Raw genomic sequence first — 13,650 nt, forward strand, 5'->3', positions numbered from 1 at the left:
TTTTCTTAGGTAGTTTCTTAGGTAGGTTTCATTTCTTTCGTTGGGCTCATGGACCCTTGACAATGGATTGTACATAGTTGGACAATGGATTTATTTGAACTTTTCATTTGGATTTGAACATGGATTAATGGATTTTTCTTTTTGACAATGGATTGTACATAGTTGGACAATGGATTAATTTTAACTTTTTCTTTGGATTTCACCATGGATTCATGGATTTTTTTTTTTACGTTTCCTTTGGATTTGCTTTGGTGGAGGGAGAGTTTGGACTATTTTTCTTTTGGATTTCTTTGGATTGGTTATACTTTTCATTTACTCATCTTTTGGACATGCTTTTCATTTCATGTTTGCTATTTTTTTATGCTTTCATTTCATTGCTTTATTTTTGTCCATAATACATTTTGATATTTTACTTCCATGTGTGTAATTCACTCATTGGGTTCATGCATGTGAAAATGTGGGTTTACACAATCAATGCCAACCAGTGTGTGTGTGTGTGTGACGGACATGTGTTGATGTACATAGTTGACTTTTGGTTTGTGTCTTGAGATAGGCATGTCAGTGTGGGGTGGATTGGGAAATCATTGCCTCTCAAGACTGGGGTGGCGTGCTGTGGTATTCTGGTGTAGAAGTGGGCCATGATTGTGCATCTTTATGTCATGTAGGGGGGGCATGTGTGGGGGCCTGCTGGCAGGTTCCCCTCACTGCTGGGGGGTGGGAGTGCAGGGAGACATGAGTGGGGGCCTACTTGCAGGTGCCCCTCACTGCTGGGGGGTGGGGGTGCAGGGGGACATGAGTTGGTGATCACTAGTGCAAGGTGACATGTGGCCTGGCTGGGGGGCATGCCCATGGTGGATGGGCTGCCTGCGGGACATGACCAGGGGTGCAGGGTAGTCCCCTGTGGTGTGGGCTGCCTACAGGGGCTGCGGAGGGGGTAGAGGGCACACCTGGGAGGGCCCACAATTCACATGTGGGACTCCCCCCGCACCCCACTAGATACACGTGCCCCGCTCTGACAGCGAAATTGCGTGTGAAACTTCCCGCGCACCCCCGAAATACACGTACCCCGCCCGCACAGGGCCAATCGCGTGTGAAACTTCCCACGCACCCCCGAAATACACGTACCCGCCCGCACAAGGCCAATCGCATGTGAAACTTCCTGCGTACCCCCGAAATACACGTACCCCGCTCGCACAGGGCCAATCGTGTGTGAAACTTCCTGCGCACTCCCGAAATACACATACCCCGCTCGCACAGGGCCAATCGCGTGTGAAACTTCCTGCGCACCCCCGAAATACACGTACCCCGCTCGCACACGGACAATCGCGTGTGAAACTTCCCGCGCATCCCCGAAATACACGTACCCCGCTCGCACAGGGCCAATCGCGTTTGAAATTTCCCGCACACCCCCGAAATCCACGTACTACGCTCTCAGAGGGCCTACCGCGTGTGAAACTCCCCGCATACCCCCCAAATACAATTAGCCTGCTCGCACAGGGCCAATCGTGTGTGAAACTCCCCGCGAACCCTAGTAATACACGTACCCCGCTCGCAGAGGGCCAATCGCGTGTGAAACTTCCCGCGCACACCCGAAATACACATACCACACCCACACAGGGCCGATCGCGTGTGAAACTTCCCGCACACCCCCGGAATACACGTACCCCACTCGCACAGGGTCAATCGCGTGTGAAACTTCCCACGCACCGCCGAAATACATGTACCCCACTCGCACAGGGCCAATCGCGTGTGAAACGTCCCGCGCACCCCCGAAATACACATACCCTACTTGAACAGGGACAATCGTTTATGAAACTTCCTGCGCTCCCCCGAAATACACGTACCCCGCTCACATAGGGCCAATCGCGTGTGAAACTCCCGCGTGCCCCCCAAATACACATAGCCTGCTCGCACAGGCCCAATTGCGTGTCAAACTCCCGCGAACCCCAGTAATAGACGTACCCCGCTCGCACAGGGCCAATTGTGGGTGAAACTTCCCGTGCACTCCCAAAATCCACGTACCACGCTCGCACAGGGCCTACCACGTGTGAAACTCCCCGCGTACCCCCCAAATACACATAGCCTGCTCGCACAGGCCCAATCACGTGTGAAACTCCCTGCAAACCCCAGTAATACATGTACCCTGCTCACACAGGGCCAATCGCGTATGAAACTTCCCACGCACCGCCAAAATCCAGGTACCACGCTCGCACAGGGCCTACTGCATGTGAAACTCCCCGCGTAGCCCCCAAATACACGTAGCCTGCTCGCACAGGCCCAATCGCGTGTGAAACTCCCCGCGAACCCCAGTAATACAGGTACCCCGCTCGCACAGGCCCTACCGCGTGTGAAACTCTGTGCGAACGCCAGTAATACACGTACCCCGCTCGCACAGGCCCTACCGCGTGTGATAATTCCAGCGCACCCCAGGAATACATGTTCCCCATTCGTTGTTTGCTGTGTAGCGGCCCTGTGAACTGGTCCAGGGTTAGCGCAGCCCTTTGGGCTGGATTGGGGATTTTGATGGTTTTTCCTTGCGCGAGGGGCGTTCTTGGGGGCGTAACTGGCGCTGCGGAATGTTCTCTGCGCCAGGGCTCTTTTTGCCTTGGAAATTCCATGAATATGCGGTGCTGCTGTTTAGCGCACACAGCTGCCGCAAGCTGGAGCATGATCCCTCTCTGCGCTGCTCGCGTGCGCTGCCTCTGCACTGAAATCTATGAATTACCCCCTAAATGTCTATGCTTAATATGATGGCAGTTTTCACCCTACTAGGGTTTTCATGTTCGCCCTTTGAACATATGGATAGGCTGCAAAATACAATTTTTTTTCCTGCATGTTTTGGAAGTGGTATATTTGTCATAGTGTGTATGCATGTAATGTTTGCGAAGTTGTTCTTAGGATTCTGTATCACTTGGCACACATTTCTGTAATTATTTAATGCATGAATTGATGCTGTATGCTTGTTGGGAGTGTTGTGTATGTGTTACAGAGGATTCATTTGGACCTGATTAACAGTAACACATGTTTCATTTGAAATGTTAATATTATGTCTTGGAATGGGGTGCATGTGGGTGCTGATGATTCCTTGTCATTTGGCAATGAGTCTTGTGATGTTTCATATTGTTTTTGAAATGTTATGAAACCTTACCATATATGTGTTTGTTTGTCTTGTGTGTGAAGGAAAGGAAATTCCCTTTAATTTGATGAATAGTACTAAATATTTCGTTTAAGTTTCAGTATGTATTGTTTGTGTGGGGTGTGAGTGAGTGCTGGGGGAATAATTGTGTGAACTCCTGGTCACTATGTGATGAAACTGTGATGGGTGTCTGTTTGTATAGTTTTGTGCGATTTGTTTGTATGCGGTGCTTATTTTGTAAAAAATAAGTGCTGGGCCTCATATATTTTCTAACATGCCCATGACACATAAAGATGGGCACCTCCCCACCCAATTGCCACCACCCATGGCTGCTTCCATGCTGTCAACATATATGGATTAAAGCTGCAAGTCCCACCGGCTTATTGTGGTTGCTGGATGTACTCACTATGACAGAAGTGTGATTTACAAATGCCAATCAACATACACATAAAATAACATATTTGTTGTGTCTTGACATGAGACAAATGTTTAAGTGTGTCTTTTAACTCAATCATCATTTACATTTTTCTCTGATTCTATAGGTATTTATTATGTGACTGGCAGTTGAAATAATATAGTTGTTAAAACACAACATATAATCAAACTGAGTCTGAGTCAATAAGTGCCAGGGCTCAGAAATAAGTGTGAGTGCTGAGCTCTGGCAAGCCTTTCTCCCACAAATTAAGCACTGTTGGTATGGATGAGGTTAGTTTATCATGCAAGTATTTTTTACAGGGAGATTGTTTGTGTGGGTAAGTTATAGGCCTTCATATCTGTTATGGTTTGCATACATGTGTGCTAAAGGTCATACTTTGCAGCTTGTCTTTTTAGCATTTGTATAATGAGCATGCATTGCTCAGTCTCAGACAATTACATACCCATGCCATTGCCTGTGTCAGAATAATGGAAAAGGCTCAAACAGGCATACATCTGTGAAATAACAGTGTGTATTCATGTGTGATTTGGCTTTGTTGGATGTACAAGTGCATGTTAGTGTGTTTGTGTGTCTTTGGGTGTGTGTCTGCATGTCTATGCATTGTAAACAGAGTTTCATCTGTGTAAACAGAACATTTTGATGCATTCTTTGGACATTGGCTGTGCAGGATTTGTTGCCTTCTGCTTTGGCTTGTGTACAACGTACGTACATTTGCAAGTAATAATATTCTGACTTTTGCTGTCACTACATGTATTGCTGTGGGTAAGCAGGGTTATAATTGTGAAGCAGTGTTTCCCTGTTAATGCCCAGTGTGTTGCTGATGTTGTGTTTTGACACATGTCACATGATGTTTTATGAATTGGTAGCACATATCTTTTAGTATGTGAGTCCGGGAAACACGTGTTTGTGGATTTGTGTTCTCTTGTCCATGTTTGTTCTGCTAATCTTCTCCTCACATGCGTTCGCATGGATCCTTTATTATGTATGGAAAGTATTGGTGTGTAGGGACCTGCATTGTTATCAGGTTCATTGTTTGTTCTGCAATGTGTTTTCATATGTATGTTTGTGAAATGTGTCGTTAAGCAACTCATGTTTGTACAGTGTTTTAACAGATCTTTGTAAGTTGCTGATATGTGCTGGAAATGTGGATGTTCACTGACATCACCATCCAATGGTTTCATATTGAGTGTAGGACTTCAAATAGCATAACAACCTAGCAATTATAACATACGGTAGCGTCAACACAGCTCCAAATGAGCCAGTATTATGGGATGCCTGCACTTTTGTGCTCTCCACTGATGTATAATGCCTGATGTCTTCATACTACATGTGGATGGGAATGAGTTAAAGTACAATAAAGGCACAAGCCACATGAATCAGATGAGAGCAGACATGCAGCCTTTGTTTCTGTAGTTTTCTTTGAGCCAAGTTCTGTTCTTTGTAACCAGCACACATTCATGATACGAGCCATAGCAGTGTACCAGAATATTGACACAGCTTGCATAATTGTCAATAAATTCATGTGTCTGATCAGGCAGGATATCTCATATTGAGCACTTCAACATTCATAGTGAGAAGCTCCATATTTTCTGCGTGCTGGTAATGTAATGTGAAAATTCTACCTATGAGAACAATGTGAATGTTTTCTTTAGTGTGTGGAAGTGAGGGAGTTGTGAGTGTGTGTGTGTGTTTGCACGTGTGTGTGTGTGTGTGTGGGTGGTTGGTGGTGAGTGCATGTGTGTCCGCACATGTGTGTTGGTGCGTGTGATGGTTGGATTGTTAGCAACGTACACACTGCCAATGTTATCTCGGTTCAGTGGAAAGAAAGCAACATTCCCTACTTAGAAGTTAAGTGACAAAATCCTCCAAGGTTGTTGACCTTGTTAGTGAGTCTTTCAGTTATTTATAGACACGCCTGGACCTTGGGATCAAGAAGAAGAAGTGGGCTACATGGCAGGATGCATGAACATGGTAACTCAGCAATAATAGATACATGATACATGCGTTTAAAATTACATGCATGTAATAATTACGTACATTTACAAGAAAGGGAGAAAGAAAAGCTATTTAGGCATGAACCTGCAATCGCCAAATTATGTGAAAAGATGCACATATTCTGCGCTGTGAGCGCATTGATAGAATTGTGGCAGTAAGGACTTGCTTCTGTGTATTTGGTAGGTCTTCCACTATGCCCTTTAACGCAGTGCATACAAAGGGGGTAAATGGCAAGCCCTCCAAGCTCCAACAAGTAACCGTAACAAAAGGTAGGTGGGGCCATGTGGCCTGGAGCCTGATGGGCCTGACCTAGTGTCTGGCTTAAAATGACACTGGCCCACTCAGGCTAGGAAAAGAGATCCGAGCTGCTGGACATGGTGGATGGAATCAACCAGACAGTTTCTTCAATCCTCCCCTACATCCCAAATTATGACATTCAGACCATTCTGAACAATTACATTTACAAAATGTGCCATTAACATTAATAGACAAGGCAATGAAGACGTAGGGGAGAGGATAGACAGACAACAAAAATGGCAATGAAGAAATTAAAAATCGTAGTACTGGGCGCTGTTGAAAACAGTCACATGATGTAGATGACTATGTGAAAACGGCAATGCAAATGCAAAAATATAAAGAATTGCTTGTGTTGTGATATTACAATGATTAAGCACCTTGAAGAGGGATTCAAAGGAAATGACATGCTGTGGTGAATTCAAGAGCTCTGGGCGGATAGCTCATGGCTATGGTGCTACTCGCTCACATGGGTCAAACCTGCACTTCAGCATTATTAATGCCACAGTAGCTGTTCATTGCTCTGAGGTCGATAATTTCAGCACAATTAATGTGTTAATAGAAACATTTTTATTACAACACGTAGACATGTGCGCTGTCGGCATAAAGCACTACTCAAGAACACACATTATTTCTGTAATTCTCTTAATTCTAGTTCAAAACCAAGCTTATTGAATCAGCTTATCTGGAACTCATCCTGTTTACAACAGGGAAAATAATGATGGCAGCAGAAAGCAAAAGATGTATTGACAAACTGGAAAGCTCATTTAAATTGTATGAGGACAAAGAACTTGCAAATCAAATCAGAAAGTACAAAGTCAGGAGCCCAGACCTAAGTACAAAGTCAGGAGCCCAGACCTATAGTTGATGTACCAAATCACCTGAAACTCATCCACTGACTTTATGCAGCCCATTCACTGCAGGCGACAAACAACAGCGTGGCTCACCCAAGGAAATTCAGCCAGACAAAAAGGGAATTTACAAACACTTATGACAGCTTTATAAAAAACGAATGCCCATTGAGCTACACGCCTCCTACTCAACTGAGAGAAATGCCTCTTTACATCGCGTGCTACCCATTCACCTAATGGCAGGTCCAGCTTACTGGGTAGAGGAGACCAGGTGAGATTGGTCATGAAAAAGACAATTCTATAGAAAGTTCCAGTAGGCAGCCGAAAGCCCACATGCCCAGTAGCACAGCTGGTGGCAAACTCAATTCCTGATGAGTCGCTGTAGGGCCATTTTTCAGGAACTTGAGGCCCAAATTATGAAAGGGAGAAGCCCAATGCAAAGTGTCCCTGCAATTATTGCGGCAGCTGAAAGGTGAGCAGTAGAACAATGTGTAAACAGGACAACCTTACAAGAAAAGCAACCTTTGAGAAAGCTTTTCACTTGTTGCCAAAACCATGGTACAGTTTGCTTATAAATGATTAGTACTTTTGGCCTTCATCTGTAGAGACTTTAATGCTTCTCCTGTCCGATTCGACTGAAAGTGCTGAACTTTGAAATTTCATATGATTTATATGACTGTCGGTTGATGGACAGTTGAAATGCAATGCTGCCGGGTGGCATTGTAGGTGAGGAAGGTAGAAGTGTTCCAAAGTTCAATGTATTTCTCTCTTTCATCTGCCTATAAAACTATTATATAAAATAAATGTTCACCAATGACAACAAGAATCCTTCCTCTGAGAGAGGCCTCCTAGTACCTGCATCTGGCCAGCAACAGACATCGCCTGGCTGGAATGTGGAATGGGACAAGACTGTTCCAGCCCCCATGCCAGGTCCGGATGGACACACCATGCCTCGAGATGTTGCCGTGTATGGGGTTTGCCATACATGGCATTGTCTGACTTGAGAAGGCAGAAAGAATCAAAAGGACAAGAGGGCCAATGGATAACGCAAAAACACATGGCACTGACAATTTGAGTGCATGGTACTCAAAATGGCATTATGCTGCAAAAGAAAAATGTGCACTCATAAGAAATAAAGACACAGTAGAAAAAACACCCACTGCCAACAGCCCATTTTGGACACCATGAAAAATAAAACAAAAAGTGTTTATATCCCATGTTTCTTTTTTCTTTTAATGTACCACTGCAGCACTTCAATGTATGGTGATGTGAGCTCCAATAAAATAACATTGGAACCTTGCGAAGGGTACAGAGTCCCCCTGCAGAAGTAGCCTGAAGGACAGACCAGTTCACCCAAAAGTGATGAGCTGAGCGATGAAGGTAAAGCACAATGACCTCCAAAAGTCAGGACAGGGTTCAAGTTATTCAGTTATGGCAAAATCTTAGGGGATGCCATTGATATCAGAAAAGGGAAAGCTGAAAAAGACCATCTTTCCTGAGAGGGCCAGAACCCCCCATTGAGCGGTACAAAGGTTTTTGAAACATGGGTCAGGGTGTGTACTGGGAGTTGGGGCAGGGATAAGGTCATGTTATAGGGCATAGTGTGCGGCGGCGGGTCAGGGAGCGGAACACAGGGTGTATCGGGGTGAAACAGCCCATTATTGAGCAGGGGCAGGAGGAGGATATAAAATATGCCAATTCAGTGAGGTGGATTTTTCAAGAGAGGCTGTGGGAGCAGTGTTCAATGGGTGGGTTTTAACAGTGTGAGAATTCAGGGAGTTGTGTCAGCACAAGGATATAAATCCTAATACTCAATTTGCTGGTAAATCGTAAAATTCCATTTTCCTGATTGCCTCTTATTTTGTGGAGAGAACACACAAAAATTAACTTTTTACAGTACTTGTTGCCAGGAAAATACCCGGAGGACTATTTGAAAAATTAGTGATAAAATACTTTTGCCTAATTTTGACAGAAAATGTATATTTTTGCAAACCTCTCCCTAATCAAAGTCTATTGTTAAACTATTCTTGAGTTTTCTATCTCCCCAAAAATCATATAATATTCATAATTGTATTTCATTCACGGCATTTAGTATTAAGTATTTATTGTATTGCCAACTCTGTATTAAACTTTGGATAACCCTGTGAAAAATAAAAACGCAATTGATAGAAAATACTTTAGGCTGAAAATGCCATTCCTTATTTCTTGAATGCCGCTCTGCTAATTTACACATTCTTAAAGATGCAGAAACAATCCCTTATGTTTGAGATACATATTTCAAATGTTCAGCTGATTCTGGATTCTGTGAATATAGAGATAGCAAAGACCATTCTTTCTATATGGAAATTACACTTTGAAGGCAAACACATACATGTGTTGTGTACTTACGGCCAAAATACCTGAGGTGGGTGATCAGTGCATTCTATACTGTACATTCCTGAAACTTAAACATAACCATTCTCCAACATCATGTGATCTATTTGCACTAAGCTTTGACGCTTTTAGAAGGTTTTACATGTTCATTACAGGGCGACATTACATGTAGTTTGCATAAGTACAAGTGACATTTGCACAGGAGCAAGAGTTACAAAAAGCATTTTGTTTCATATTTTTCACCTGTCTTAAGGACTCCTATGACTAAGGTAAACATTTCAGGCGCAGGACAAAGGCGCCTGTCTCAAGCCTGTCTAGAGCCGGGCTAGAGAGGCGAGCTCACTACATCCCAGAAACTATGACCTACAATGAAGCTTCTATAGTGAACATGTAAGTACTCTGTGTTCCGTACCTCTTAGTTAAAAACACATCAGCACCGTTAACACCGACCCATATTGCTTGGACTCATCTTGTTTAGATGCACCCTATCGTCCTGACCAATGAACGAGCTACCATTCATTATGCTACATACCATATCTGGCGAAATTGATTTGTAACCTGCATATTAATGCTACAGCATTACATGCCTTACCATTATGAATGACAATTGAGACTCCACCTATTGCCACGGTGCACCAAACATTTTCACACAGGCGAACTTTATCTTTCAAGAATGTATGATCTGTTACTCAACGAGTTGGGATGCAAACAAACATTAACTCAACAAACATGTGCAACTATCAATTGTGTTCCTTAATATTTTAATAGGCTAACTAATCTTATCGCGACGCTGATCGCCATTGTTCTAGATTCGAAATGCTGTCATTGTGCTAGACTTGTAATGTGTTTTATTGCCACTGTACTAGACTTGTAATGCGATTTATTGCAACTTTATTAGACTTGAAATGTGACTTACTACTAGTATAATTGCACTGCTTAAATCCACCCCCTGCTAGATAGAGCACACCTCTATCTTTTGGCTGCACCCAATTGAGCATCAATACTTGACATCTAACTCTCACACTACAATGTGTAATAGCTCAACATGCCTTCCAGTAGGATTCTAGCCCTTATAGCTGTGTTGCCTCTACAGTTAACGCTCACACTTGCTAGCTATATTACTATCCTCCACATTCAACCTGATTGTATACCTGCTACATGCTATTCAGCTGATAAACTCACAAATCCTAACTTGTGTCACAGAGATTTCACCACAAGCCTCACTATGACTCTGCCTCTTCCACCATCAAATGATATCAGACCCACTACATTTGTTCCACCATGGCGCAGCTTTGGTCAACCCCATCTTCGGAAATTACTACCATTGACCCCCATTGAGAGGAACGATCAGTACTCTCACTTAGTTTGCTCAAAAGCAAAAGCATCCACAACACTTACCACTATGTTACCCACCAATTGCAAATCCTGGTCAGACTATCCTCAGGGACCCAGCTTCCCTTCAATCACACATCAGTATGCCCAATAGCCTTAAGAAATTACAAATTGAATTCAAGATCCACAGACATACACTCTATAGAAGGTATTACTATCGCTTGCCCTCACACTACAAGGAACTCTAGACTGGGATCTAGACTCTCCTGCAACTACTTATCTCAACTACTCAACAGAACTATGTCTGCAACGGTCACCAAATCTAACTCCAGGACAAATAAATGATGCGCTAAGAACCAGAAGTCGAAATCACCCACACCTATCACAAACACAATTAAAGCTAGACCTATCAATGCCAGATCGCTCCAGTCACATGCACTAGATATAGCAGACATCATAACATTTCATGACTTAGACTTCATTGCCATCACAGAAACATGGTTTAACACAGCTTCCGGTCGCACTCTATCCCTAGCCATCCCAGAGAATTACTCCATTATTCGTTTAGACATGGATGGCAACACATCTAAAGGAGGAGGAATTGCCATCATTCACAAAACCACACTTGTCTTAAGAATGACTAACAAATGTCACCTACCTTCGGCGGAACTACTATCCGTGAAGTTAGCTACATCCACCACATCAACTATCACCTTACACCTGATCTACCGACCCCAAGGACCTACCTCCACATTCGAAAATGACATTTCACATCTATTATCCACTAATACCAAAAGCATCTCCCAAGTCATCATTTTAGGAGACTTCAATTTAGGCCTTCACAACCCGAAAGATACCAAAGCTACCTCCCTTAAAGACACTATATCGGAGCTAGGTTTCTTACATCGCATAAATGATCCTACACACAACAAAGGTAGAGTACTAGATTGGATAGCAGACCGCAACTGCAACATCAACATAATCACTAACTCTCTGTGTGCATGGACTGACCATTACCTAATCACCTTTACCATGAACAAGTCAGCACCATCTACTGTACAAACACAAGGCCTGCTATGCTAGTCAAAAGTAAACGTATCCTCACACTAGCGAACATATTACCGCTGCTTAAACCTATCACCCATCCTGATAGCACTGTGCCCCTTCTATCCTAGTGGACATCTGTAATGACACCATACTTAATGCCATCAATGCCCTAGCGCCACTTAAACTCCAAACATCTAAACCACGTGCGCATATCAATAAATGATGTACCCCTAAAATCAAGTCCCTAAGGAAAGAAAAAATAACAGCAGGATCCTTCTGAAGAACTCACCCAAGTATCTCCAATAAGGCTGATTGTATAGCTGCCTCACTCACCTACAAAACAGCTATCATCCAGGCCAAAAAAAATCAATTTCAACAGTTGCATAGCTAAAGCCTCATCTAGCACTAAAGAGTTGTTTAATATTCTTAAAGAACTCAAAACTCCATCCCCTGAACCTGACACCTGCACCAAAGACACCTCATGGTGCTCGAGCATCCAGAAGGCGCTCCAAGACAAAATGAGCTTACTCTTAAACAAAATCCAATAAAAAACGCCTCATTGATACTGCCACCTATCAAATCACGCCACCCCACCCAGTATTGAACATACCACAATTCAACTTCAAACCTTTATCCATCAAAGAAGTTGAATCAATTATACTCAAACTAAAACCGTCAAACTGCCAGGATGACGCTTGCCCAGCCCCGCTTATGAAAGAAGCAGCTACGGAACTTTCACCCTTCATTACCTCGTTCATTGATGCCTCCTTTAACACAAATACTGTATCTAACACCCTTAAAGATGCCTGGGTACTCCCCTTACTAAAAAAAACCTCCCTTGACCCGAACAACCCATCCAACTACAGACCCATCACCACAGTCCCCTTCCTACTGAACATTCTAGACCGTGCTGCATAGCTTCAGATACAACAACATCTAAAATCTAATAATCTGCTTTCCTTTGTACTATGAACAGCTGTATACTTCTCTAAGACCTTTTATTAGTAACCTGTAAATTCATCTTTGTCACTTGTATAACCTACCTTGTGTATAACTTATATGTGTGTAACTTGCATCATTAGCGCCCAGTTGCCTCTGGGCTTGGCTCCACTATACAAATAAATAAATAAATAAATAAATAAATAAATAAATAAATCCATTGCTGTGGTGCAAAAAGGCAAGGAAATGATATGTCTTTTGTATCAGGGCAATCTTTTCCGTAGAACTAGTTGCACTTACAGTGAAGCAACGTTTCTATAAAACTGTCTCTTTCTATGTTAAACACTTTTAAATCCTCCAATCTATCAATTGCACCATGAAAAACACAAATTTAGAAATCAATTGTGGGTTCTCCATGATTCACCCCACCCAAGTCTATTCCGATATACTTGTAAAACATGTAGCTTACTTTGCCTGCAGTTCCCATGTCTTGCAGCCACAGCTTCACTTCACACTGGAGCTCTGTTGTCAGAGATCTGCTTCTGTAGGAGTTTATATTAAACAGATTCTTGGCAGAAACTCCACTTTGTGTAAATCAATTGAACTGCCATGAGCAAATATGTTGTTCAGCAAAGTACATCTTGATGGCATACTGCAAATACATTTTCCCACTGCAGAAAAATTGCATTATGCTGTTAGCAACCGACCAAGGTACCACGTGAAAAATTCTAACATGGCTACTAAGAAATGATTTCTTGGTGCCTTAGAGTAATGGTCTGGTTTTAATTATGTAGGCGTCCTGTGTGCCAGGGAGAGTGCGGGGTTCCATCAGGTTAAGTGAGGAGAGCATGAGGCAGGTGACAGTGGATGAAAGTGAGGTAAGTGGTGAACCTCGAGAGGGGGTGGAGTGCGTTGTTGAAACCGGGAGTGGCTTCTTGAATCAGCAGACCATCAGTATACATAGCCTGATGGTGGGATAAATGACCACCTCCCAAGAAGGCTCCGGGTTGATCGTGGGATAAATGACTGTCGTCCATGTTAGAGATCTGGAGCCATAGGTAAAAGAATCTGACCAAGGTCAAATACAAGTTGCACCTGATGAGGCTCATTGGAAAAATCACTGAAACAATTATCATATACTACAAGCACATGACAGAATTTATTTTTCTTTCATTTTCACACATCCAATCACAGTTTCAAAACAGTTTTTCTGGTGTGTATGAAAGGAAGGTGTGCTAGGAGTGGGG

At 43.2% G+C, this 13,650-nt stretch overlaps 1 protein-coding gene across 1 annotated transcript in view; it reads right to left on the reverse strand.

The window, feature by feature from the left end:
• LOC138515904 (alcohol dehydrogenase 1-like) overlaps positions 1-12,915 on the reverse strand; it is a 474,385-nt gene extending 461,470 nt beyond the window's left edge. The window contains exon 1 of the mRNA XM_069630666.1: positions 12,873-12,915. Coding sequence (XP_069486767.1) covers positions 12,873-12,890 — 18 coding nt within the window. The 5' untranslated portion in view covers positions 12,891-12,915. The remainder of the gene's footprint in view (positions 1-12,872) is intronic.
• Positions 12,916-13,650: the final 735 nt, after the last annotated feature.

This window comes from Ambystoma mexicanum, chromosome 6q (genome assembly GCF_040938575.1).
Source record: "Ambystoma mexicanum isolate Mex_15411 chromosome 6q, UKY_AmexF1_1, whole genome shotgun sequence".
Classification (NCBI taxonomy): Eukaryota; Metazoa; Chordata; class Amphibia; order Caudata; family Ambystomatidae; genus Ambystoma; species Ambystoma mexicanum.